The sequence below is a fragment of the Gobius niger genome (genome assembly GCF_951799975.1).
Source record: "Gobius niger genome assembly, chromosome: 2".
Classification (NCBI taxonomy): Eukaryota; Metazoa; Chordata; class Actinopteri; order Gobiiformes; family Gobiidae; genus Gobius; species Gobius niger.
The window spans coordinates 39,106,618-39,134,611 of NC_136853.1; the positions used below are offsets into that span (position 1 = coordinate 39,106,618).

The window sequence follows — 27,994 nt, forward strand, 5'->3', positions numbered from 1 at the left end:
CCTTCCCCCCTGCCCTCCTCCTCCCCTACGCGCACCGCGAGGCAGCAGGCAGGCAGGCAGGAGAGAGAGCGCACACAGAAGAGAGTCCCCCCACCGGGCTGCAGCAGCACGGACACAACACGACTGACAGCTGCGATTGACTCAACACAACCGAGGGGAAAAGATGGAGTGCGGAAACACCGATTTCAACATTATGCTGGCCACCGATTCATACAAGGTAACCATATCAACAGACGTTAGCTTGTAACGCCCCCCCCACGCGGAGGGATAAAGGTAAAAAAATAATTCTAAAAAAAAAAACCGTGTTGAAACTCAAGGTGGCTTCTTCATCATCTATCCTGAGGCCATCACTGCTGCCGCTTTGACCGGGGGGGGGGAGAGACTGTGGCGGCTCTCTACGGGGCTCAAAGGGGAAATGGGGAAGAGGATGGGATAGTTTGTAGCTTTGACTCTATACTGGCAAGGCACCCATTCATGAAGAAAGCATCCCTGATTCGCTAACAGCACCACCAGGCATCTCCACCGGCTCTGCGTCCTGCTAGCCGAGCGGGCTAGCCTGTTAGCATCCGGCAGCAGCGGCACAAGGGTGAAGCTTTGAGAGACACGGGACTTGATATTTAAAAAAAAAAAGCTAGTAGTGTTAGCTGCCTGTGCTAGCAAGTACCCTGTGGTTATATACACTGCGCTGCACATGGCTGGCTATCCAATGCTAACCCCATTCATCAGATCTGTGCCGTGATGGAGCTTATTACGCATCGCTTACCAGAAATCAAAACCGAAAGTAAAAAAAAAAGTCACAAGCTTATAAGACATAGCGGTTCGTAGAGTTCATTTGCTTGTCTTGAATGGGAGGTCAATTTGTATATGCGAAATTAAGCTAAGAAATGTTTTAAATGTCGCTGTCGTGGGACAAAAAAAAAGGAAAGGTGGCAGCTTGCTCTTGTGTGTGGGGATGCTGGAACCGATCCCAGGCCGGTTACCATAATGGTCACGTGATCATTGGGTTAAAGTGAGGAGTGCTGTGAGTAAAATATATTTAGATTATTATTAGCTATTGCGTGTTATCCGTGTATTGTTCAATAATAATGTAACTGTTCAGCAATTATAATAATTTGATAAATAGTATGGACAAGGTCATTCATTTCATTATGAATAAGATACTTTTCATCTTTACAGCTCTTCTTAATTGGTATTACATCACACAGATCTTAATTGTTTTTACATTGCATGCTAAATCACTCGGTATTGATCTTTCAGCTATTGATGTTTGAATCATCAGTGGCATTTCTTTTGATCGGCACATTGTGAATGGGATCTGTCAGGAAATGAAAGGCAGTCAAACCTTGTTCTCATAATTCCGAGTTGGCCCTGTATTGAATCATTTCTTGGCCGCACGCACCACGTACGGCTTTATTTGCAACACAAAGCAATTGACCATGCATGATGCAGGCAGAGCAGCATCACCCTGAAGTAAGCTGGTGTTAGTAGATCTCAGCCAGGGTGCACGCCTTGACAGAACACGGATATAGGCCAAGTGAATGAGGAAAGTGGTATATGTTTTGTCTGGCATGAATGTGGTGTGATCTACTATCGACATTCACTGGCACAACTGCTTTAGTGAATTCTGAAGCACTCACTGTTCCATTGTGCGTTAGGGCTGTACAATGTGTTGCGATATTAGGTGATGCAGTACCTATATTGTAAGAAACCACAATGTATCGCAAAATCACCGATTATTATTAGTATTTATTAATTTATTTCCACTTTCATTCTTAGTCCCTGCTTCATTATTACATCCTGCATTATATTCTTTTCCTGATTTCTTTCTCAAATGCAAACCAAGGGGGCGGGCTTCAAATAGGCAGACCAAAGCAATCGCAGTATGGCTCTGACTGCAGTGTTAATTTCGTCGACTAAAATATTTAGTCTTAATTTTAGTCAAAGTGATATTTTTGACGACTAAAATTGGACTAAAACTAAATTAAAAGTTGTTCATGAGACTAAAACTATGACTAAAATGTCCAGATATTTTAGTCGACTAAAATAAGACTAAATAAAAATGAAAAGAAGAGACTAAAATCATCCAAACTTCTATTCATAGTCTGAAAGAGCCTCATATCATGTAAATTCACTGTCAAAGGAGCAGGTCTGAGCTTTGTTCATGTGGAAGCAGCTCCTTAAAGCAGAAGAGCTTTATTGAATATGATTATGATACATATTATAAAAGCAAAGCCGACGAAATTAGTCTTAAATTTAGTCGACTAAATTGACATGCAATTTTAGTCGACTAAAACTAGACTAAAATTGAAAAGATTTTTTAGACTATATCTCGACTAAAATTAAATTACATTTTAGTCAAAAGACTAAGACTAAAACTAAAATATAATATGTTGTCAAAATTAACACTGTCTGACTGTCTCCGTAAAGCATATGAATCATAGCACAAGTTTTAGCACTACCTGCTGCAGGACCTTGTTGTAATCGCCTTGCCAGCCAGATGTTCTGTTCAAAACAAGAACCGTCTGGGCAATATCCCGATTTTACCAATATCGAACCACCTACGGACCGAAAGGCGGGAGCTCATCCACCAAGAGACGCTAGTTTTCACTGCACTCTTGCAAAACATTAAAGATGCCTTGCGCGGCGATCGATACACTGTTTTCTCTGCTCTTTCATCTGCTTTACATCATTTTAAAATATATAAAATCTCTAAAAGAGCATTGGAAGTGTTCCTCGTGGAAAAGGACGTTCTGAAAAGGCCTCCTGCCGCTTGTTCCTGCGTTATATCCATCGTCTCTCTAATTAGTTGATCCTGTCTGTCAATCACGCCCACCGGGAAATTGCTGAGCGTTTACAAAGATATGTAAGTGTTTACATGTCTTTGTAAACGCTTCATGGGAAACACATGTAGTCTGGCAGGCCAAGCAACTTGTGTAATGTGAAAGGAGCTGTTAAACGTGTTATATGTTAAGTGTTTGTAACCAAGAAATATTTGAAAATAAATACGTATTCATGAATACATTGATGATAGGGCTGAACGATTTTGACAAAAAAAAACAATATTGCGATTTTTTTCAATCAATATTGCGATTTCGGTTTTTAAGCTGAATTTTAAGCTGAATATTTTTATTTAGTAAATAGCCTAAATCGTTTCTTGCTATTTGCTCTTGTCTTTTTAGTGAGTGGTTGTGAGATAAGTTCTCATCTATAATACCAAGCATTCCCAAACATAAGCCTCCTAAACTGAGCCACAAACGACTCTTTACTCTTTGCAAGCAGTGGAGGCAGAGACGTTTCAATCTGGAGGTGAGGGAGTTTCTGTGACCAGTGCATCAGGGCGGTAGCGCTGCAGCTAACGCAAAGCTGACGGATGAAAAAGCAATAGTCCTTTACGGTGGCGAAGGACTATCCGGAAATCCGTCATAAACCTTGATATTTTCACAGTACATCCATTATCTACCGCTCACTTTAACTAGACTGAGGAGTAAACAAAAGCACGCGGTGGACGGCGGAGCGGACGTCACCGTGTCTTGCCGCTACATTCACTTTCATGGGCCGGCCCTCAGCTGCAATGGCTGATTTCGAAGTCGCGTTGTGTAATATTGCGATAAAATTGCAAATGTGATTTATCGTTCAGCCGTAATATGATGATCATCAAACATACTTTGTTCTTAACAGCTCAGAGTACAGGGGTCAGCAACTCATCCGCCTCCTTGTAGTGGCTTTTTCCCACTGGCTCAGCCATGAAACTGGGAGCTGGCATGACCTAAATGAATTGTCAAGAAAAACTGTCTGTTCTAAAACGGTACGAGAGCATATCGTAAACTACGATCTCTCCTCTTTTGGTTCCGCGCCGCTGTCTTTCATCCCAGTCTTCCGCGCTGGGCCAGCCTACATCAGCCCTGTCAGTGTTCTCTGTGTATATGTGCTTGTTCGTCGCTCTCATCAGCTCACTTTGAATGAGCCAATGTATTTACGCAAATGTAGTCTCTGTATAAACAGGGAATATTGACTTTAGTGTTAATCATTCATAAACTCATTGGGACTGGAGGTTATCTCTCAATTGACAGCTCGACTCGATGTCAGGAAGAGAAGCCGCAGGTGAAACAACCTGATGCAGATCTCCCGAGACCCACCAGAACAAGCCTCTGATGTTTAAGTAGCAAAATGCTTTTTATTTGAATAAAGCTGCACAAGAGTTGCGACAATGCAAACTTCAATCCAACCCACTCGTGCTGAAACGAATCATCGCTGCTCTCGCAAAATGCAAAACGTAAAGTCACAAACCTAATGTCAAACACGTCTTCAAAGGTCCTGGTAAAGGAGTTTGTAACGATCTATGGAGCTGTTCCCGCAGCACAGACTGAGGAGAGAGAAGGTGCAGAGTGAGGACATGCAATGAGTGAAGCAGGGGCGGAGCGGAGAAAGTTGGGGGTTGGGAGGCATCTGGCGTCCCATTTACAGTGTTATATAGGATATAATAATGAGTTTTGCACTGTAGATTGCTGAATCAATGGAAACAGCTAAAATATCACATCTAAAATGCAATAGAATGCTGGAAGTGGCATGTGATTTGTTCACATTTTCCTGAAGACCACCAAATATTGTGATTTGTATTTTTCTAATCAGATCAACAATAATGTTGGGTTGTTTGAACTTTAAAACTATTGTGGCTCTTTGAGAATTTAATTTGGTTTGAAAGTGTCCGAAATGGCTCTTTTGATGGTGAAGGTTGCTGACCCCGATGGTGCGATTGCTCAGGTCTGCCTATCTGAAGACCGCCCCCTTAGTTTGCATTTGGGAAACGGAATCAAGAAAAGAGTAATGCAGCAAAAAGATATGTTTGATAACCATTTCATTTAGCTACTTATTTCTGCATTTAGGCAGACATTTTCAGTGATGTTTTAAAGAGGGGGTATTATGCTTTTTTCAGCCACATAGCACCAGTCTATAGCACACTACAATGATGACGAAACCTTCTGTTGGTCTGTAAATGCAGTAAATTAGAATAACTGCCTTGTATAAAATTGCTCTTTCAAAATGGCGTTAGCAAATGACTTGAAATAGGCCCCTGTCTCTTTAAGAACCTCTGACCTTTTCCGACACGCCCCCTCCACACGCTGTCTGTGGCATCACAACAACACTGCGCTTGTCTCAACAGTATTGAAACTACGATCGGTGCATTTTAATTTTTATTGTTGGAAAGGAGCTACTGTTTATCACTTTGGGAACAATGGCCACACAGGATATTATTTGGAGACGAACCTTCCACACCGGACGCTTGGAAGAGGCTCTTGCCTGAAAATTAACTGCTGTTTGGAGGCTCTCTCTTTGCATCTGCCATGCCCTATGGATCTCTAACTATACCCCCATGGACGACACCAGGATCTGCAGGAGCCCATACGATTCAAAAGACGGACATTATCTGTGCAGGTGGACAGTGGTTTTTCGAGGTTACCCCGTTAGCTTGTTATAATCGACTAGAGCTCATTGTTGATGAAAAGTCTGCAATAAACCACAAATGTGTAAAGCCAGGCTCATTGTGTGATCATCTTAAAGGCTGCTTCGAGTAGTTGCCTGCTTTATTGACGTTATCTGTGCATAATATGCTGCCTGTTTTCAATGAATGTTGTGAAGGTGAAGGTTGTTAGCTTGTCGCGGCTAATAGTGCCTTAGCTCCGGGAGAAACCACTCGGCTACGACTCACTGTAGATGAAATGTGAGCAATAAACTACGAAATCAACAAGCCAGGCTCCGTGTGTGATCGTCATAAAGGCTGCTTCAAGCAGTTGCCTGTTTTAGTGACGTTTTCAATGCATAATATGCTGCTTGTATTCAGTGAATTTTCCCGTTAGCTTATCGCGGCTAGCTTGTTAGCTCCGGGAGAAAACCACTCGGCTATGACCCATTGTAGATGAAATGTGAGCAATAAACTTCCAAATCAACAAGCCAGGCTCCGTGTGTGATCATTGTTAAACGGTTCTTTATGTGTGTGGTGGTTTTATTGACTTTATGTGTGCATATTTCTCGTTTTCACGTGATGACTCGAGGTTTAGCTTAGCATTAGCTTTCCCCGGAGGCCCTGTGCATCATCAAGGCCCAGCGCAGAACCAGACACTGAAATAAGTGTTCTTGTCACCGGTTTTAATCCCGGGTGTTTCGGTAACAGAAACACTGATGTGTGTCTTTGTAAAAGTCTGCTGTGGGGTTCACAACACATGAAGCTAATCCTCCATGATGACTCTGTTTACATCTTAGGGCTAGACACTGCGGGGAGGGGGTTCTGCTGAGGGGCAGTGGTTGGTTACTCGGCTGGTGACGAAAGGTCGGAGGCGTATCCTGGAGGTCGAGGGCGTTTCCTGAAGGAATCAGGCGTTTTATCCCTAAAATGGCCGCCATCAGAGTTTCTACAGATTACTCGAAAATACGTGAATGTGCTAAGGCAACACTTCAGGCATGTTTTTAATGAGGGAATGACTTAATAACATGATGTAAAGCTTGAAAAAGTCCATTTTGCATAATACCCCCCCTTTAATTATTAGTTGCCAATAAACATTGATTGTTTGAGTTTCAGTCCTCCATATAGACCCTTTAATTGTTTGTAAATATTCCGGGCTTATCTGGAGGCAGGAAGTGAGATTCCTATCTATTTCCATTGTAGCTGTTGTCATAGTAACAATAAAAAATGTCTAACTGTTTTTGGAAATATCAGATAAACCTTATTTTATCGTCTAAAATGTCATTCCTCTTGTTCTTGCGCCTTAAGTCACAACAGGACCAGGAGTGTAGTTTTACACTCATAATCACTAGTTTTAGCTTAATCTTATTTCTCTTGATCACTTCCTGCCTCCAGCTGATGTCACTGATGATGTCAGCAGTTAAAGGGTCTATAGTAGTATCCCAAAGTCATGAAATAAAATAGGATTTTATTTTCTTGAACATTCTGATGTTTCTGATTTAAAAAGATCAAGTTATCAAGTGGCCTCCTTTTTTGTCACACATGGCCTAATAATTAAGCGAGACAATGGGTGCTAAAGTGTTAAAGTGGTACTTAAAGTAGGCGCAGTTGAGATTTCAGTCTCACAAACTCGTTTATATGATTTGCGCCACTAATAAACAGTTTCTGATGATAAATCAAGTGCTAATTATAAGTAATACTTACAAATCTGACCTCAGGCTATAATTGTTCTCTCTGTAACTCTAGGATTATGTCACCTGTGCTCTATTTCAACTCCCACATTTAATTTTTTGTTGCTCAAAGGCATGAATTTGGGTTTAACCGCATGACTGTGTAATAACTCCCGGTGTGTGTGGAATAAAACTATGGGCGAATGAAGAGCCCAGGGACAAGTTCTTTATTCACTGGACATGACGAAAACAAGGGCACCTCACTGTCTTTGTGCTGCAGTCGTTTGGATTGAAAGAGGAGCTCCAAGTCATTGTGTGGAAACATGCAGCGGCCGGGTCATTGTAGTGCGAGGAGATGGCTCAGTAACGGGAGGGACAGTACTTGGAGGGTCAATCAACTGAGATCTTGAACATTTCCCAATATTATACAAACCATACTCTGTCCAGGTGTGATGCCGTTTTTTTTTTTACAAATGATAATCCGGGATATACTTTGGTTTACCACAGGATAAACACCAACCAACTTCCCCACATTTCTTTGCTGTCTGCCTTCTGGGTCTGTCTCTTTCTATTTCCCAATGCAGTATTTACGGTATTAATTTAATTTATTTTGAGACACTATAAAGAGGCCTGTGGTTTTAATGGATACACAGTAAAGCTTTTCTATTCTATTCAAATATTGCTCAGTCATGATGATTTCGCATTTTCCCCCATACAACATATCCATGCTTACTAATGTGGTATGTGCGTGTGTGAATGCATCAACACACGTGGGGCAGCAGCGTAGTGTCATGTTGTGGGTCTATTTTGAGTCACCGAAAGCTTGAAGGAAAGGACACGTCAGGGTCAAAGTACTGGAAAAGTTCATTGACATTTCAACTCTCAAAAGCGTCTCCTCCTTTTGTGATCCTCTCTCGCAACCAGTTTAACATAACGCCTAAACAGTGACACACTAAATATTTCCACACCTTGTATATATAATCCTAAAAAGACAAAGGTGTGGTCAGATTTGGGTGCTTAAGTCTGGAAAGGTCAGAAAATGTAGAGTCATTTAGTAAACTGGGTTGAAGTAATGGAAAGTGAGCTCGTCTTATGAAATGAGTGTAGTCTTTGTGAAAGTTCTGAACTGAAGTTGATCCAAGTCTGGAAACAAATGAAAAATTTGCTACAACAATCCCTATAGAAAACACTTTAGGAATGTGCTACTTATTATTACTTATTGTACAAACTCTCTCTTAAGTCCCAATACTGGAATCCTCAAGCTACACCATTAAAAAAAAACAATGGCTTGCATTCATTTTTGGAGCCGAGTCTCTCATCGGGCTTAACTTTCCAACTGCTCTGACCGTGATTACAGAGAGTTTACTGTAATCGCTAAACTCTTGAAATGCCCCATGTGCTTCTGCTTCTGTGGAAATACCTTGACTCACTCTGGTATTTAATTGATAGGGTTAGGCCACCATTGACTTCTCATGAATTACAGAGCTGTGTCTTTTTTTATTTTCACTGAGAGGAGCATGCCCGGACAAGTTTTTATGCCCTTCAGTTTATTTATTTGTGCGCCGTATCAGTCCAGATTAAGTTAGCCGATAGATGGAGCAGTGGTTGCCCAACTCTCCCAGTTCCCCCCATATAGATAAAGCATAATTAAAGCCACTCACGACATTTACAGAGTCTCCCGTTTGATGAATAGGAATAGTGATCGAAATAGTTGTGAGTTGTTTGAGGTTTAATGATATTTAAGAAGGGTTATAAATGCCTTTTCTGTAATTGCTTTAGTTTGTGGTAATCACAGATAAAATTCCCCGAGGACAATACCTCCTGAAAACTGACCCGGCCTTGATGGTCTTATCAAAAGTCCAGACCGCCTCAGGAAATCTGAACTACTGCTTTTTGTGTGGCAACTGTAAGGGAAGGATTATTTCGCATTGACTCTTTCAACACAATGGAGATTTCATCAGGTCTCCTAAGTTCCTGGTCTTTTCTGATCCATAATGTACATTGTTATAGCTTTATATTACATTGTGTAGCTAATAGGGCTGGGCGATATGACCATAAAATAAAATCTAGATCGATTAAGTCATTTTTTTGGACGATTATGATTTTTGTTAGATGGGAAAGTGGGGATTGACGAGCCATTCCAACAATTTAAAAGCCACAGTAGTCGCCAGAGAAGTGGCAGAAGAAGCAGTCGTAACATTACTGCTACTAGCAGTACTTGAAGCAGCAGCGGTAGTGGTCATTGTGGTAGGAGGAGGATTATTTTTATTCGAGTGGTTGCAGGGTTCTTTTGCTTGTGATTTTACAATCCTTATAATTTAGTTGGAGTTGAAAAGGTATCTCACATGAAGTTTTATCTGTTTCCTCGTTTTCTTGTGCTTCTGCAGGTTACGCATTACAAACAGTATCCTCCCAACACGAGTAAAGTATACTCCTACTTCGAGTGTCGCGAGAAGCGGACAGAACCAAGCAAGAACAGAAAAGTAAAATATGAGAAGACTGTCTTCTATGGGCTACAGTACATTCTCAACAAATATCTGAAAGGTAAGTCATTTCTGTGAAAGTATGTGCGGGCTGATTTATGTATGTAAACACTGCGGTGTTCCTATAAACATATCAATATGGGCTTCAGTTGTATTATGTACTGTTCATTTATTCATTTATTTTTATGGTTTCAATGTGACTGGCACCTTTTCTTTAACATGAACATAAAGCAGCCGAAAGCCATTTAGTTTATATGGATGACATTTATGGCTCATATCTTTGGCATCTGATCATTCCAAAGAATCGTTCAAAAGACTATTTTTTACATTGAGTTCAAGGGCCTTATCAGGAAACACACACAGTGTTTCTTTTTCAGTTTTACTGTTCAGACATCTTCTCCTGTGCCTGTTCATGGGCAAAGTTTTCCTTGCGTTGATTAGTCTGCCTGTAGTGCTTTTAAAGTTTCGCTCTTGCACTGTTTCCCTGGTCACCAAAGCACACAAGAGGAAGATGTGCCCTCTGCTGGCATTTTGCAGTACTGCATTCATAACATCTACAAACCGAGGGGTACTATTCAGACATCATTGATAAAGTACTTGAAAAATACCATGGCTAAGGTGTCTAAAGTGGACGCCTTAAGCCTGAACAAAGCTTCACATGGCTCCTTTAAACTGTCATTCCAAAGTTTTGTCTAATGTTGTTGAGTCAATGTTTCTCTTGACACTGAAGGTAGGGTCACTTTGAAGTGCACTTCAGTTTATTATGCTTCAAGAATTCTTTAGTAGGGCAGGTGCTACTGACAAATGCAACACAATGCACTTTCCACTGGCCAGACCGTTACCAAATTAATACAAAACGGTTAACTATTGTACACTGCTAATTATCCCAAGTTGGTGAAGGTGGAAGTTGTGAAGGTTGTTTGAAAAGGGCACATGGAGAGAGAGGAAGCCAATAGGGGCAAAGAAGGGAGGGAGTAAGAATGCAACTCTCCTCTTGGTCCTAAAAGGATTTCATGGTTGTGCAGGAGAGGTTCAGGGGAGAACAAGGGGATGCAAGACAAAGGCACAGCTGCTCTTTCACCGTCTGAAGGAGAAAGGCCAGCTGTCTGCGCACCGAGTCTCTATGAGCTCAGCAGAAAAAAGTAACAGAGCTTCATTTTCAAACTACCAGATTTCTTAGACAAACTTAAAGGGACTATATCATGCTATTTTAGCCATTCAAAAGTAAACTATAGGCATTTATATGATATATTGTACCACTACCACTATTAAGTATTTTTCCAACCTGGAAGACAAGATGCTTGGATTCAGTTAACTCCGCCCCTCTCTCCGAGTTGATGCCGCCCATGCAACATTAGCAGTAGTAGAAATATATAATATCGCAGCAATAAGGGAAGTTACTTTACAATGCAGTTAAAAGGAGTTGACATCTGCAACACCTCTTCATAAATGGCTAACACGCGTTTTGATTTACTGCTCTGGCCTCTCCATTGGGTAGTTTTCTTGTGGGAATCGCACTGGTTATAAGTGAATCCACTTTGGTTCTGGCCAATGTTCCACAAGCAGCCAACGGTGAACGCTGAACGTTGGGTAAGAAAAAAAAGCCCCTTCTTCACAACTTTAGCACAAAAATGACTTTGTTCTGGTTACAATCTGACGTAAAATGCGTAAAATGGTCCCAAGTCAGTGATTTACCAGGAGAGGACGGAGCAGCTGGTCAGAGAGCAGGATTCATGAGGATTACACAGACATGCATGAATGAAGCCAAAAATCACTCTGGCGGTGTTATTGATAAGGAAATGGCCTAACAACATGGTTAAAAGCTCCAAAAAGTTGACTTTGCGTGATATACGACCTTTAAAGCAAGATGGCAGACAAGAGCACCAGAGCTGAGAGCTACTGTGAATAAAAGCGAAGCATCCTCAACCCAATCAACCCAGTCCAGTCGACAATTTAGCCTCACTACGAAAGTTGTATTGCCTAAAAATAATGATGAAAAAAAACAACATAAAAGTCCTTGAAAAACACTTCATTCAAATAGGTTCCTTTTCAGGATGCTTGGGTTGCAAAGAAAATGCAACATAGCATTCCTGGCATGTCCCCTTCTGCCCCTCATACTCCATTCAAATATTTGTCTTCTTCTTCTTCAGGAAAGGTAGTGACTCCAGAGAAGATCCAGGAAGCTAAAGAGGTCTACAGAGAACACTTTCAGGACGATGTTTTCAACGAGACCGGCTGGACTTACATTTTGGAAGTATGTTACTGTTCACTCTGCAGTGATGACTGTGGCTTTGACATTGATGCAGCATGGAGTTTTAAGACATTGTACTTTTTACTCTAAAGTAATGAGGATGTTTGAGACATCTTGGCGAAAACATTATGAACAAAACCCGCGGGGACTTACAATGATTACCTTGTTATATGCAGTTTATATTCTAATAGTAATACTCAAAAACATAATTCCTCAGTATATATATTGAGTTCATCAAATCATCAAATATCTTTTTTCCATGATGAAGTCCATGCTGAATTCATTCTCCAAGCCTAGGCCTATTTGTGGTAGATCAGAATAAAATATGATTGACAAAAAATTTAAGAATAGGCCATTCAAGCCAAGGCTATTACCGTATTGTTACAGCACCTAGGAGAGAGTACCTCATATTTTCTAATTCTTACAAACTATCAGTGGTTAGAAGTAGACTAGAGTTACTTATATTGTCCTATTTCCTGTGCTTCAAACAAAACTTGCTGATCTGCCATATTGTTCAGTGTCATCTAAGGAAAGAAGAGATGCGCTGTTAAATGTCAAATAATTGTCGTCCCTTTGAGCGAGTGTTCTCAGTTGTGTTTGCACAGTCCTGATAGAGATCTTGACGCACTTTCACTATAAAGGCCCTGTTACTGTAGAGTAAGTCTTTTTTTTTCATGCTCACAGAAATACAATGGGCACCTTCCCATAGAAATCAAGGCAGTGCCGGAGGGGAGTGTCATTCCTCGAGGAAACGTTTTGTTCACGGTGGAGAGCACAGACCCGGAGTGCTACTGGCTCACCAACTGGGTGGAGGTAAGTCATTGTTTGGTCTGTCTGCGCCTATGGTCAATATTGTCCCGGTACAACCCAAGAAGATGATTTGATTTGGCACACCTCATTGAATACTGACATAAAAGTGACTTCATCGTGTCCGAGAAGGGATCACATGATTTTATAAAATACAAGCACATTGTTTTTGATTTCAAAATCTACTCCACCATCAAATCTAGGAAAAGGAAAGGACTTTATTTTTATGGTGCCTTTTACAGACATGGTCACAAAACGCTTTACATGAGACAATGTTACTTTCACTCCATACTTTGTGGTGGCAAGCTACATTAGAAGTAATGTGTTAGAATCTGTCTCTACTCCACTGTTGTACCATATACTGTAGCTTCTCTTAAACAGTGGGCACAGACCATGTTGCACAACTTAGCATTCTGTTAGGTAAACGAAAACCAAAAAACATGTTGCTACAATCATTTTCCATTTTCCTGTGTTACATGTACAACTTTGACCTTTGTGCTGTATTGCTGCAAGAACCTTGAGTTCTTTATTTTGGAATTGTGCCCAATTAACAGACTTTATGCCTTACCCTGTATTCTTAAAGGATAACTAAACACCAAATCAACTTTTATTAGCTTATAAACTGCATAAATATGTTTATTATAGTGCTCTCTTCATGTCCTTGTCATTTTTTAGTGCAAATTAGATAAAATCTCACTTTTAAACCTAAAACTGTCTGTGTGGCGCCCTCTCTACATTATTGGTTGCACTACACTGCACTGAACTTGTCCCTCTTTGCTACTGACATGTCCTATTAATTTGTAATTATACCCCCATGGTCTACGCTAGGATTTCCTCAGTATTTAAGCCTCAATAGAGGCCAGTGGACAATGGCTGGTCTAGGTTAGCATTTTACCATCCGCTACAGCTCATTGTTGAGTAAAAGTCTGCCATAAACCACAAATGCATCGATCCCAGATCTTTGTGTGATCATCATAAAGGCTGTTGTATGTAGTTACTGGCTTTATTGACGTTATTAGTGCACCATAGGCTGTATCACTGGAGCGACCTGAGCTAGCTGTTTGCGGCTAGCTGCAAATATGCTAACTTCAACTATTTATAGCCAACTACCAAAATATCTTTCACTTTATTTTTTCTACTGTATTGGTGAAGCTTTTTTTCTTTCTCAAGATTAGTTGCTCTATAGAAAAAATACAGGTTTACATGGTAGATTAACATATTTGCTTGTTTTAGGATTATACTGAGAGCTTTAGCACGTGACCTTCTTACATACCTTTGTGTTTCATTTTCTTACACGCGGAATACGGCCCGTAATGACTCATAAACATTTCCATGTCTTGATAATTCAACTGTAATCAAATGGCACTAAAGGCAAGCTGTATAAATGCCACCCTTGTGTCAAATGAACGATTGTGTTCATGCTTTGAATGAATGAACTTTTATAGAAGGATATCTCTTAATTTAATCATTACAGTGATTCATTCATTTCCCTGCAACAATTTTATGAATCCAATCCAGCCTCTGCAGACTTTCTAGTGTGGTCTTTACTCTCATGTAGAGACTGACAGTTTATTGACTTGCTATGCTGTGGCCTGTGTTAATGTCACTCAAGGACAGCACTAGTGCAATGGTCTAAACCAGTGGTTTCCAACATGTTGGAAAGTCTTTTGTTTACTTTATTTACTGAGCACCCACTCCCTCAAAAGTGTTGCCCTTAATTTAGATTATTTAAATAATTATTTGGAAAAAGGCAATGTGTTATATGTTAAACCCTTTATGTCACCAACTATTTCAAGGGAGTTCACCCACTGCTAAGAGTACACTGAGTGATGCACGATGGCCTATTAAAAGTATAGAGTGGACACACAATAAAACACTCACACACTCTTTAGTACTGATATAAATATTCACAAACATTACTCATAGCTCCATGCTCCGCTGGTGTAAATTTAGACTGAGTTGTCCTTGAACACATCACCAGGTCCAAATTCCTTACTATAACTGTCTGATTACTCGTGACTTTTGGTGACATTGTTTCTTTTGCTTTGTCTTATTTTCTATTGCCTCAGGCTGCTTTACTCTCCATAACCTCTTATCTTTCATTAAGTTTCCTACATTGACCTAGATGCCATGTTGCCACTATTTTGACTCTTATTGCAAAACATCACCTGTTTTGTGTTGGAAAGTTTTCTAATATTTACTCTGACTGCATGCAATGAAAGGAAGCTGATACAGTATATTACATTATAGGCAATATATTGACCCATCGGCGACAGTATGGCCCAGTTGTAAATGAGTAAGTGTTTACTCACCAGGAGCCATTCCCTAATTCACACACATACAATATACATTGGACACTGTGGCCAAAGCAGTTGAAGTGTTTTGTCCAAGGACACACAGCATTTTGTGTCCTTGGCATTTTACTGAACATATGACGATGACACAGTAACTTTGTATGAAGAGCCTTCACTAAAACAGACTTTCCGAGCATTAAAGTATATTATTTTGACATAGTAATCACTCTCAAAGAGTGTTCATTAACATTTATCCTGCCTTTTGTTCAAGTTCCACATTACATACTGTTGCATATGAACTGTTATGAACAAGATAAAAAGTCCTGCTGACACTGTACAGTTTTATGGCCTGTACATTGTCTTATAGCACGAGTCCAAAGGACGGATTTCTCCATATTTCCGCCCTTGTTGTTGATGTGGTGCATGTGTAATTTGGGTGCCCCTTCAGGCTAATTGAGTTAACACAACAAATTATTATTTACAGGCAACTTCATTACACTGCTCCACATTCATCCTGTAAGTTTTAGACCTGCCCTAGAATACTAACCTCTTGATTTGGCCTAGTTAAATTAGTTTAGAAATGGCTGAGTTTCTGTCAAACTGTAAACCTGGTTTACCCGTACTTTCAGCATTGCTTAGTGGCAATGTAGACAGGATGCGGTCGTCATTTAGGTACTTAATGCAGAAAAAGATGAGTCAAAAGATGGCACAGAAGCTGAGGGATGGAGTGAACTTCATTATTAGACATACAGTATCATAACAATGCGGTAAAGAAACTGGCAGGTGCAAAGTCTTCACGTTGGTATTAGGGCTGAAACAACTAATCGATTAATCGACAACTAATCGATTACTAAAAAAGTTGTCAACTATTTCAGTAAACCTACTTTGTTTTTAAAGTTAGGGTCTGTAGTGTTTTGTACATTATAAATTTCATTAATATCTGTCTTTGTCTCTTCCAATCAGAAAGCAGAATTAGAACAAAGAGCCTCCTACAAACGTCTACTTTTAGTTTACTCCATCAACATGTCCTCAAGCGGCACCACTTTAGCTTATGTGATAAAAAAAAAATGGAGAAATACAATTTCCATGCACCTTTCACAGCCAAGCGATTAATCGATTAATCGTAAAAATAATCGGTAGATTAATCGATTACCAAGTAATTGTTAGTTGCAGCCCTAGTTGGTATCCACACCAGGATATCTGATTGTGTTTGAATCTTCAAGATATTCAAAAGATCAATGCACGTGAATTGGCCTATGATTATTTTGAACATTTAACAGTTGTGATAAAACTTGCTTGTCATGTCATGCAAACACGTCAGGAACTCACTTATAGGTTAGGGTGTCAATCATTTTAAGATCTTTTGCAAGCAGATAGATGGGCACCATTGTCCAACCATATCATTAAACTGTTTCAATGCAAGTCGAGGCCAGCCCCAAACCTTTAGTTGGCACATAATCTGTTTGTGCATGCATTTGGATCCAAAGTTGGCACACATACTTTTCCCAGACGACTTCTTGAATGAGCCCGCTGCCTTTCTCTGATCCCTTTGAGCCTGTTACTTTTGGGGTTTAGACCCAGATGAATGGTCGGAAAGCAGATTGATATGAACAGACATCGGCAGTCTTTGCTGAGCTTCCTTTCAGCTCAACAATTGGTCTCAACCTCAGTCTTTGTGCTCATTCAGAATCACAAAGGATCAGTGACTTTACAACTAGGCTTTCTTCATTCCTGAAAACAATGTCTTTTTGTATGAAACAACGGAAAATATCTTTTAGATCTTCCTTAAAGGGACTTTGAAAAGGTTAAATGTCCTTTGAGGAAATATCTGTTTCATATCACATGTTTATCTTGTTGCCAGGTTGAGTGAACATAAAATCGAGAACAGTAATGCTGCGTACCACCATTACTGTAACTGTAACTGTCAAAAAAGGTTGACCTCCGATGAGGAATAATGCTCTGGAACACTGCAAATACTCTTAATTAGGACTCGCAAACTCAGAAATCATTCGACTGGTTCAACTTCAGATACAAATTGAACTACAACATTAAATTGACATTTGACAACACTTGTTATTTGTCACTACTGATTGTTATTTAGCTTTTATTGAATGTGGAGAAATATTCATAACACATTAGCCTACCATTTTAGCATTAGCAGAGCTGTTAGAGAGGAGATGGAGCATTCATTTAGTCGGACATATCCTTTTTCCAGTTACCTTGGAGGCAGCATAAGTTAGGGCACTGATCAATCCCATCCCCTAAAGGCAAATATACAGTATAAGTACAGACATAAATCCTAATACGCTTTGCGAGCCTAATGTAGGTGGAAAGTGCTTTATAAATTGAGATCTTCACCATCCTCCATCCCTAATGTACAATATAAGTCACACCGATGAAGCTTAACAAAAGCATAGAATGAAAATCATATTAAGGAGGTTTTAATTGGCTATACTTTGTTGGTATTGGTTTCCTGCTGAAATAAAAACATGTAAACATGCAACTTATGTAGCGCTTTTCTACCTTTAACCATTCACTCTCTTTCATACAGCAATATACGCAGACAAAAGTGTGTACATTAAAACAATACGGACAATATAAAAGAGTGAAAACAAATAAAAAAGCTGATGTCAAATGTTAGCGTAAGATCTCAGTAGTGCAGGAGTTTTCCATCATAAACAAAGTTGTATATCCCTCATCTGCACTGTGTTGCTTTAGAGTTCAGCAGGATGTATACTAGAACAGATCCTTAGGTGCACGGGTAGCCTGGTGATGGGGTCAAAGTTGTACATGTATATCGAATTATTATGTCCTTTTTTTTGTTACAGACTATTCTGGTGCAGATTTGGTACCCCGTCACAGTCGCCACAAACTCCAGAGAACAGAAGAAAATCCTGGCCAAGTACCTACTGGAGACCGCAGGAAACCTGGAGGGCCTCGAGTACAAACTACACGACTTTGGCTACAGAGGCGTGTCATCACAAGAGGTACCCATTTGTGGAAAAGTTAGTCACAACTATGTTTTGTTTTTGTTTTTTAATTACAATGTACAGATACAAACAAACCAGGTAAGTTGTGCACATGTTGTCAAAGTCAGTAGCGGGAGGAACAAACAAATAAAAATAAACTTGGGGCAACATGAAAAGCATCATAAAAATCAATCAAGTACACTGAAATCTATTAGAAAACTTTCAAGAATATTAGCTTTGCTCAATTAGTTGTAGAGATTTAGCAAAAATGTTTAAGCTCATTCTTCCAGTGGGTTACAATGGGCTTAGTTTTAAAGAAGTGGCATTAAACCTTTATGGTCAAGCATCCACTGCGAGTAGATTGTACTGTAGAATTGCAGTTTAATGTAGGTATTTGGCCATTATAAGATGTTAACCTCACTTTAATTATTCCATGATCTAGAATGTGATGGGTGAGGGCAGGGGCCTATACAACTCTATATGTTTGTTAAGTGTGACGTCACGACCAGGTACTAGAGAAAAAAACATAAAAAACTCCTAAAAACAATATTTCTGAAACTCTACGGAGAGTTACTGAACCTACTTATTTCTCAGACTCTTTAGCCAAAAATGCAACATCTACTGCTGAAACAGTAATATTTACTAAAGTCGGTACTTCTGGGGTTAGCGTAGCTGCTGCGCCGTTAGCATTTTGCTCCACTAACCCGGATGTACCGATTTTGGTAAATATTACTTTTATAGCAGTAGGTAAAGCATTTTTGGCTAATGGACCTGATAAATAAGTATGTTCAGTAATTCTCTCTTGAGTTTCAGGAATATTAATTGTGGTATTAAAGAGTTTTTTGTAGTTTCTCGTATATCTCGGACCCGGAAGTAGAGCTTTGACGCCACCACACAAAGTCCTTCCTATTGGCCAACATCACGCTCATGTTTTCAAATATTGTCACCACTTTTGGACGCCTTTCAGAGAAAATAATTAGACATTTATATTTGCTGACAGAGGAGACTATGAACTTTGATCCCGTTTTTGTTTCATGTGGATTCTTCCAGTAAATACTGATATATTAACCAAAAACTAAGACAAAAAAATCTGCAGTTCGCCAGTTACCATAGTAACCATAGTTACCGCCATAGACTTTTCAGCTGCTCCACCTCAATGTTAGTTGAATGTTAGTTAAGAAATGTTGCCAGCTCCGTCAAGAAGTGGAGTTTAACATAACTATGTCATAATGGGGGAGGAGTGTGTGTTACTGACCTTTTTTGATGCAATACCTGCAATACAAATAAATGTATTACTTTTTTTTAATACATGAACATAGACAAGACAGCCCTTTTGAAGAAACCTCAAATAAAACAAAATAACACTCCTCCAAACTCTAAAAACAGGCGCTGTTGCTGTTTTAGAATTGGCTGTAGACGTTATTATAATAATGCTCCATGACGAGTATTAAGATTGGCCAAAGATCGATTCTATTGCATTCATATCTACAACAAATGATCTCTCTTTTCTGTTTGTAGACTGCAGGCATCGGGGCTTCGGCTCACTTGGTAAACTTCAAGGGCACGGACACAGTGGCCGGCATCGGCGTCATCAAGAAGTATTACGGCACTAAGGACCCGGTGCCAGGGTTTTCCGTACCCGCCGCAGAGCACAGGTAGGATGCCGCTCACAGCTGGTGCGTTTATATTGAAATTTTGTCCTTGCCGAACAGCCTCGACATCTGTCACAGTGAATTGATGACGCCACATAGCTCTCCTCGGCTCAGTGAACCGCTCCACCAGTGTTTCCTCCTCGTTGGGAAGCATTAGAGGCACTATTTCCAGCGTGATGTAGGGCACTAGATCACCGCCCACTTTCACTGAAACGCTGAGGAGAGACAGTTTGTGCGATGATGATAGGTGGCTCCAGCGTGCTTTATTAAGGACATCCAAGGTTGGTAAATGCTGTCCCATTTAGCGCCTAGAATAGAAGCTCCTTTCTACTCCATGCCTGGAAAAGATTGGTATTTTAAAGCTTTCTTCTAACATAATATCTTTATCTACAAACACAGACATTTCTTTTCTACTGTTATCATCCGTTGGGTAAAGGCCACGGTCAGTTTTATTATGTGGAGTGTGTATTTGGAAATGGTAGAAATGCTTTGTGGGGGGAAAAGATATCTTTGGTTTACAGCTAGAGGTAATGTTACTGTGTTTACCCAATTATAGGCAGCTTCTTTTATTAAACTGCTTTTATAGGTTATCTGCTGCTAGCACAAGGCTATAGCCGGATATTAGCGTTTTGTTTACTTTTGAAAATAATATCTTTCGCTTTGTTTTACGACACCGTTTTAGAACTTAGAACTGTCTGCGAGGGATGGGTATTGTTGAGGATTTATCGATACTCCCACTCTTATCGATGCTCCTTATCTTATCAGTAGGCCTATATTTATGTTTTATTGCTCTACATTTGGACCTCATTTATTTTCCTTTTGCCAATACATTTACTATGGGAGGTAAATACAAATATAGACCCAAGTGTACAATTATGTTTTTTTTAAATTATCTAGTAAATGAAGGATTAAGTCTCATGAGTGTTTTGGCTGTTGGTTAGATTTATGCGGACTGAGCTCAAATGAAATCTTAAAAATAAATAATAATGAACTCCTATGTCCTCGTGGTCACGCTCAGCTTGTGTCCAGTGGGTCATCACCGGCTCGTTCTGACTCCTGCGTGAGTGCACTCGTGCCACCGTATGGGGAAAATTAGACTCCACCCGAAACTCTTTAGTTCCGGTATTTATGAATGAAGAAAAGTGCGCATGGCTCGTCTATAGGTTGTTACATTTCGCTTTTCACAGTGGGTTAGCGGCAGCAGCTCGGGCAGCAGCTTCTGAGCAACAATAAGCAACTTTTTAATGTCTAACACCGCGTGTCTTTACCGCGCGCACCTGCGTCGCCGCTTGCACGGCTGCAGAGGGAGGAAGAACGCGGAGATGGGCCGACACCGTGCAATCTCGTGCGGGGCAGCTGAGGTGAACAGATCCGATGCAGGGAATGTGTCCCTGAGAGCGGAGAGAGCCTTTTTAGTGTGATTATTTGAGCGTGCGTGATTAGTGCAGCAACACAGCGGCCCCGTTAAGAAGACCGTTAAGGCTGGAGCTTATCGGTCCGGGTTGACTGTCACACGTGGCCCCAGGGCCGAACTGATACTGGGTTTCGGTACCCATCCCTACTGTCTGCATTTAGCCAGTGTTAATGTATCTTATTATCTGCTCGATCAGTCTCTAAGGGGGACATTCAACTGAGTTTTCCAAAGTTTTTTGAGTTGTGGCACTCCTTTTTTTTTTTATGAGAAGATGAAGCAGCTCACCGCCTTGACATGATCAAATAACACTGTATTGACGTATTACCTATTGTTGGCCACTGTGGCCAGTTAACTCCCGTTGTGTCTGTGCCAAGTCTAGATAAATTCTGATGGGCTTGTGGCTCAAAGAGGGAATTCAAACTTCAAGGAAAAGTGAATAAAGTAACATGAACAAATGTCTTGTACTTTAATGGACCACGAGTCCGAAATAAAGTTGAATTGAATTATAGTAATTCATCCATCCGTCAAAAACACTGTATCAATCCTTCTGTCTATCGCACTTTAAATGTTTGTTTTTACTATGGTGTTAACCTGAAAAGAGCCTTGTCAGCCCCACATTCATTTATAACAGTCACATTTTGGTGGGAGTTCTCTACCACTACTACTGGAGGTGTATATTGTAAGAAGTTGCTCCCTTGATACTAATGTTGTGTTTTATGGCACTAGTCCACCTCCATCAGAGTCTGCTCCTTGGTCCCACTAATGCCCCATGTCCGATGAGGCAGTAAACCCCATGCTCTGGTGCGCACCAGTGCAATGTGGGATGGTGGCTGTTGTTGACATTGCGACTGGTTAAGTAATTCTTAATTCTGTTCGGTCTGTGCTTCAGTGGGAGGAGTCTTAGTGAAATTCCACTTTGGTGCAAGACCGTTAATGGACTTGCTGGGGCCCGGTCTCATATCGGGTCAATTTACCTGAGGTTTCGGCTTCATAGCAAAGTAACAAAAGTTCATTTAAACAGAGTGTTTGCCATCACCCCATACATAGGTTTGTTTTGATTAGGAACACATAGCCCTCAAGCTGTCAGTAGTACTTGTTAAATATGTGTACTTTCTTTCTTGCTTTCCTCGCTTGGCCTTTTAAATGAGCATGGCTGCCAACCATCTGAAGGCGAGACCGCCCTGTGCCAGAGAGATAAGGTCTCTCAGGGGTTAAATATCTGTCCTCCAAAAATATAATTGCATTTGACATTTCAACAACTCTGAAATGTGTCTTGTGTGTATTATATGTACACACTTACTGCAATCTTTCTCATTTTAGTAATATTTGTCCAACACTTTTATTCTGCTCTGTGGCAGCTGAATTGCCAAGGTCAATTATTTGAGTGAAACTTTTTGCTTTCCCCTTCTGTAGATCTTTTTGTGTTTGCTTGTAAGTACTTGCCCAAAACTGTAGCTCGCTGTACATCGACAGGCCTATTTGTATAACCAAACACAAGTAGCTTTTTGACCTTTGAAAATGACTCTGGCCCGCTGTGGCCTTCTGCGCTGGCTAATAACTATGACGTACTGCCCTCTTCTGGATAAACTCTTACACTGCGGCTTGATTAATGTCTTGTGACTCCGCTCCTCCCAGATAGGCTCACACACACGCCTGCATTGCCACTATAACTGTGTTTGAGTGTTTTAAATGCATTTGAATATACTACTCGCATTCTGGAAACTTTTGCACACAGCTTGTATATTATTTTGGGGGTCTGTTTAAAAAAAATGGAAATCTCAGACATTTTTGTATTGTGGCTTCTTGCAATATAATGATATTGTCTCACCCAGTGTTGCAGTGACAAAAATGTGTATAATGTATTGTGCAACCCCAGTCAGTATACATTGCCAATGAGTGTGTCCCTGATACTGTTGTATGTGTGAACGAAAGCACACGCACAGCAGAGATAAGCACCGTGACCAGGCTGAAAATACAAGGCTTTAACCTCTTAACCCCCACTTGAACAGAGTACATTTTTAACAGTCTAGCTTAAAGGAACAGGCCACCGTTTTTACATACTGAGATATGTTCTTACCTAAGCGTAGATGAGTTCTTTTGTACCTGTCTGGTCTTCACGCGTGCCCTCAGTCATGTAAACACAGCACAGACGGCGTTAGCATTTAGCCTTTACTGTGCGGTCGCCGAAGTACTCCTGGTACTTTATTGTGTAACACTTCACATTCAGGCTCAATGCTAACGTCGTCTGTGCTGTGTTTACGTGACTGAGGGCACGCGTGAAGACCAGGCAGGTCCCCCCCCCCCCAAAAAAGCATCAAAATAGTGGAGAAAACAAGGATGAAAACCCAACAAAAATGTGACCAAAAAAAGAGACGAAAACACAAATGGAATTAGACGAAAACACGACATAAAATGTGTCAGAAACACAACAAAAAAGTGACAAAAAGGCAACGTGACAGACAAGTTACTATCACTTTTATAGCTCTTAGCTTTCAAATGAGGCGTTGCACTGTTGCTCTCCAGTTGAGAAGCTTTAAGATGTGGGTAAAGGCGAATCTGAGAAAATACAATCGGTTAGCAAGGGAATGTGAAGTACATTTCGTTTGGATGCTCTACCTGTGGATTTTGCTTCAGCTATATCAAACGTTGTTACTTTGTGTGAAATTGTATTGTCTAAAATTAGTTTTACATAAAAGTGTTTCTCATTGGCAGCACTCCTCAGGCCCATCTGTACAAATTGTTGTCCCGTCCAGTAAAACATATGCCAAATAATCTACCAATAGTGCCAAAAGCAGTATTAATTTAAGAGTTTCTTCACTGCTTCCCTCACCTCTGCTAAACGTTGCCCTTCTTACTGCAGTACGATCACAGCGTGGGGCAAGGACCATGAAAAGGACGCCTTTGAACACATCATCAAGCAGTTTCCCAACGTCCCGGTGTCTATCGTCAGCGACAGTTACGACATCTATAATGCCTGTGAGAAGATCTGGGGGGAGGACCTCAGGAGCCTGATCGAGTCGCGCAGCGCAGACGCCCCACTGGTGGTCCGTCCTGACTCGGGGAACCCCCTTGATACGGTTTTGAAGGTGATGTTTTTTTGTTGTAGACATGCTTTGTAGGATAAGTAATAAGTCTTAAGTGGTGAGACATATTCAAACGCTAATCCTTGTGTTTTGTGGGTACTTGGATAGATGTTTTATATTGATATTCTTTTTGACATAGGTTCTGGAGATCCTCGGTAAGAAGTTCAAGCCAGAAGAAAACACCAAAGGTTACAAGGTTCTTCCTCCATACATCAGAGTCATCCAGGGCGATGGCGTGGATATCAACACGCTACAAGAGGTATAGATAACATTTTTAAACAGGCCTTCATTTATACTTAACAGTTGTAGTAATGTGAGTTTTTTGTTTGTTTGTTTTTGCTCAGATTGTGGAGGGCATGAAGCAACACCGGTGGTCCATTGAGAACATTGCATTTGGGTCCGGAGGGGCTCTTCTGCAGAAACTCACACGAGATCTGCTCAACTGCTCGTTCAAGTGCAGCTACGTGGTGACCAACGGGCTCGGGGTACGTCTATTCTCATTGTACTGATATCTTACATAGCTAATAAAACTGACTCCTCTTTTTTTTTGTCAGTGCCAATACTTAGTTTACACTGACTTTACGTTACTGACACCTGTTGGGTTCTCACGCTGTCCAAGAAGATGCATATTTTAGCATATTACTGTATCTGTCCTAGCAAAGGACAGATACAGTAATATCAAACTGGGATGACAAAAGTTAAAACTGTTTGTGAAAAGGACTTTTATTTGGATACTTGCTGCTGATTTGATCCAGCGCACGCTAAACGACAAAGCACTAAAGCATTTAAATGTTTAGTCTTTTAAAGGAATTGGCCACCGTTTTTACATACTGAGATATGTTCTTACCTTAGCTTAGACGAGTTCATTTGTACCTGGCTGGTCTTCACGCGTGCCCTCAGTCACGTAAACACAGCACAGATGGCGTTAACATTTAGCCTCTCCTCCTCTATAGCTCCAAACGAGGTGAAGATAGAAGCTACCAAGCTCTTCCACGTTTTCCCTTTTTAAATATGGTTACGTGAAGTGTTACACGATAAAGTATAATTACACAAAATTAAACAATGTGGATTTTCTAAGCAGATAAAGAGGGGAACTATACATCCGCGCAGTAATATCTCACTAGTGGAGCTATAGAGAAGGAGAGGCTAAATGCTAACGCCGTCTGTGCTGTGTTTACATGACTGGGCGCACCAGTCACCAAGACCAGACAGGTACAAATGAACTTGTCTAAACTAAGGTAAGAACATATCTCAGTATGTAAAAACGGTGGCTTATTCCTTTAATAAATAGTCTTTTCATTCATTTTATGCATGGTACAAAACTCATATAATCTCAAATATATAGATAATTCAATTATATGTCAGGGCTGCACAATATATTGCTATAAATATTGCATAGCGACATAAGATGATGCAACACCACATCGCAAGAAGCCACAACACATTGCAACATGGAGTCTTCATCCAACTAAGATCGACATTTTCGTTTTTTTTTTTACAACCTCAGCCAAAAGCAAACAATGCAATGAACGTGTACATGAAAGTTCAGTTTTAAACATTTACTAAGTTTAGTTTTCAAGATTCAACATTTTTTATTTGTCAAACCATGTGACAAATAGGCTGTTTTAAAGTCTTCCTTTGACACAGTTTGCTGAAAAAAACTAGTCACCCACGATCTGTGTTCAACTAGAATGGAAAACATCGTGTTGAAACAGTCCAGTGAAATATCACAATAATATCGTTATCTCAACATTGCTCAGCCACATCATATATATAATAAGCCACTGTAACATTGTTCAGCCCTAATCATACAGTACATATGTATACATTACTCAAGTGATACTTATTGCTGTTCTCACACGCACAATCAGCCTTCACAGCACCAAGAACACAAAAAAAAGAACAATGTATTTTTTCTAACATCGCCGTGTTGTTTACTAGTATTGAGCAATGCGTTTTGTCGACAAATGTGAAACCTGCCCACACACACCAATGCTCCCATGTGATTTAAAGGAATAGGCCACCGTTTTTACATACTGAGATATGTTCTATATCTATGGCCTATTCCTTTAACCACCTGTGGGTTGAAGCATGAATCCATCAGCTCTTTGATATTTGGTCAGATTGAAATGTCAAATCTCGCAACAATATATATCAATAATATATCAATATCAAACATGTATAATAAACATAATGCATGAAGAACTGGCATTAGGATGCTTTTGGGTTCATCCAAATCCAGAATGTTTGTCTCGAGTCCTCACACCACGTTACTCCTTTGTGAGGGAATGGGGGAGTGAATGTTATACACACATCTCACATGACTGTCCTGTGACTAGAGTGTAGAACCGCCTCATGCCTTAAGTTTCTATCATAGGCTCCTGCAACCCCAATGAAAGAAACATTTTTAATCATTTCTTTTCTTCTCTATTCTTAGGTTAATGTATTCAAAGATCCAGTTGCAGACCCCAATAAACGGTCAAAGAAAGGTCGTCTCTCTCTGCACCGGAGACAGAACGGGGACTACGTGACTCTAGAGGAGGGCAAGGGCGAACTGGAGGAGTACGGAGTGGTGAGTACAAGCAACGTATACAATATATAATGCTACTATTGTGAGTTTTAAGATAAATATTGTCGTTTTTGTATTTTGTTCTCTTAATGTGCTGCCTGATAAAGACTGACATTTTCCCCCTCGTTGTGTTCAAGGACCTTCTACACACCGTCTTCCAGAATGGGAAGATCGTGAAGACGTACACATTCGATGAAGTCAGAGACAATGCGAAGCTCAAAGAGAGTGAGTTGGAGGAGCTGCACTGAGCTCAAAAAAAGAAAAAAAAAAAGAGAAAAATCACCAGTTTAACCTGAAACAGCCTCCCTGACCCTACACCTTTGACCTCTGGCGTCGCCCAGTCAAAACGAGGGTAGCGTGCACTGCAAATTTCCCCACACCCCTGAACCCTTAAGTACTTTTGACGCTCTTACATTTACCTGGACTTTAACAATAGGTCCCGAAAGAGTGAGCGACAGATTTTAAAATTGACACCATCCTACGTGTGTGAAATGAATGATAAGGTATTGCGTGAGAGGTACTGAACACTTGTAGATATTAAAAGCCCGACCACGAGTTCACATCCCTGTGCTCTTGCCATAAGCGACATGCTGCACTGAGCGGCTGGCACATTGCGTTCAGGAGATTATGTTTGGCTGCTGATTTGCCAGTGTGTCAGCAAACGTTTTTGTTTTTTTGTCATGCCAGTTTCAAAATTGTTTGATTGTATGTTTCTCCTTTTCGGGGGAACTAAATGGCCGTTAAGCAGCGACAGGAGATGTGAACTTAGAGTTATTAGAATGAGAGTGATATGAAGCCACACCTGCTACTTCTACAACTACAACACCAATGATCGTAACCCATGTATTGTGTACAGTTAAGAAAAATACATGTCTACTTCGTAATTTATGTGAAGGAGAAAAACCAAGAGCGTGCTATGTATTGGCGCACCTTTAACATTTGCAGACCGGTCTTCTGTACTCTTCCAACTATAAAAGAATATGAAGCCATGTTTATACCAATACACTATACCTGCTTTGAAACAGTAGCTTTGATGCCGATTATAAAGGCCTTACTTAATCATGTACTACCTGTCTACTTAAGCTTAAACAAATGTTATTGATGCATCTGTGGACTATACTAATGATCACCCTTTCGTCACTATAATGTAAAGCGCAGTGTACACACATGAAGGCCCAACTCGCCCCATAGAGGGTATATTATTTCTATTTACACCCTGTGTATCATGTTCAACCAAGTTCTTTACGTTCCCTTGTGATAAAAACATACCTGAGGTTGTATTCTTTTTTCCTTGTATGTTTAAAGGGGCTAGATGCAAGTTGGCCATTTTATTCTCACTACTGC

General features: G+C 40.4%; 1 protein-coding gene and 1 long non-coding RNA gene across 2 annotated transcripts in view; one reads left to right on the plus strand and one right to left on the minus strand.

Moving 5' to 3' along the window:
• The first annotated feature begins 11 nt into the window (after positions 1-11).
• Positions 12-26,929, plus strand: nampt1 (nicotinamide phosphoribosyltransferase 1). The gene is made up of 11 exons (XM_079552480.1): positions 12-217; positions 9,516-9,672; positions 11,762-11,865; positions 12,547-12,675; positions 17,792-17,950; positions 19,451-19,587; positions 23,859-24,084; positions 24,221-24,340; positions 24,426-24,566; positions 26,519-26,653; positions 26,788-26,929. Exons 1-11 carry the CDS (start codon positions 164-166, stop codon positions 26,896-26,898), a joined length of 1,473 nt encoding a protein of 490 aa, XP_079408606.1. The 5' UTR covers positions 12-163; the 3' UTR covers positions 26,899-26,929.
• LOC306960201 overlaps positions 26,844-27,994 on the minus strand; it is a 508,646-nt gene continuing 507,495 nt past the window's right edge. The window contains exon 2 of the long non-coding RNA XR_013792661.1: positions 26,844-27,983. This is a non-coding gene — a long non-coding RNA (uncharacterized lncRNA). The remainder of the gene's footprint in view (positions 27,984-27,994) is intronic.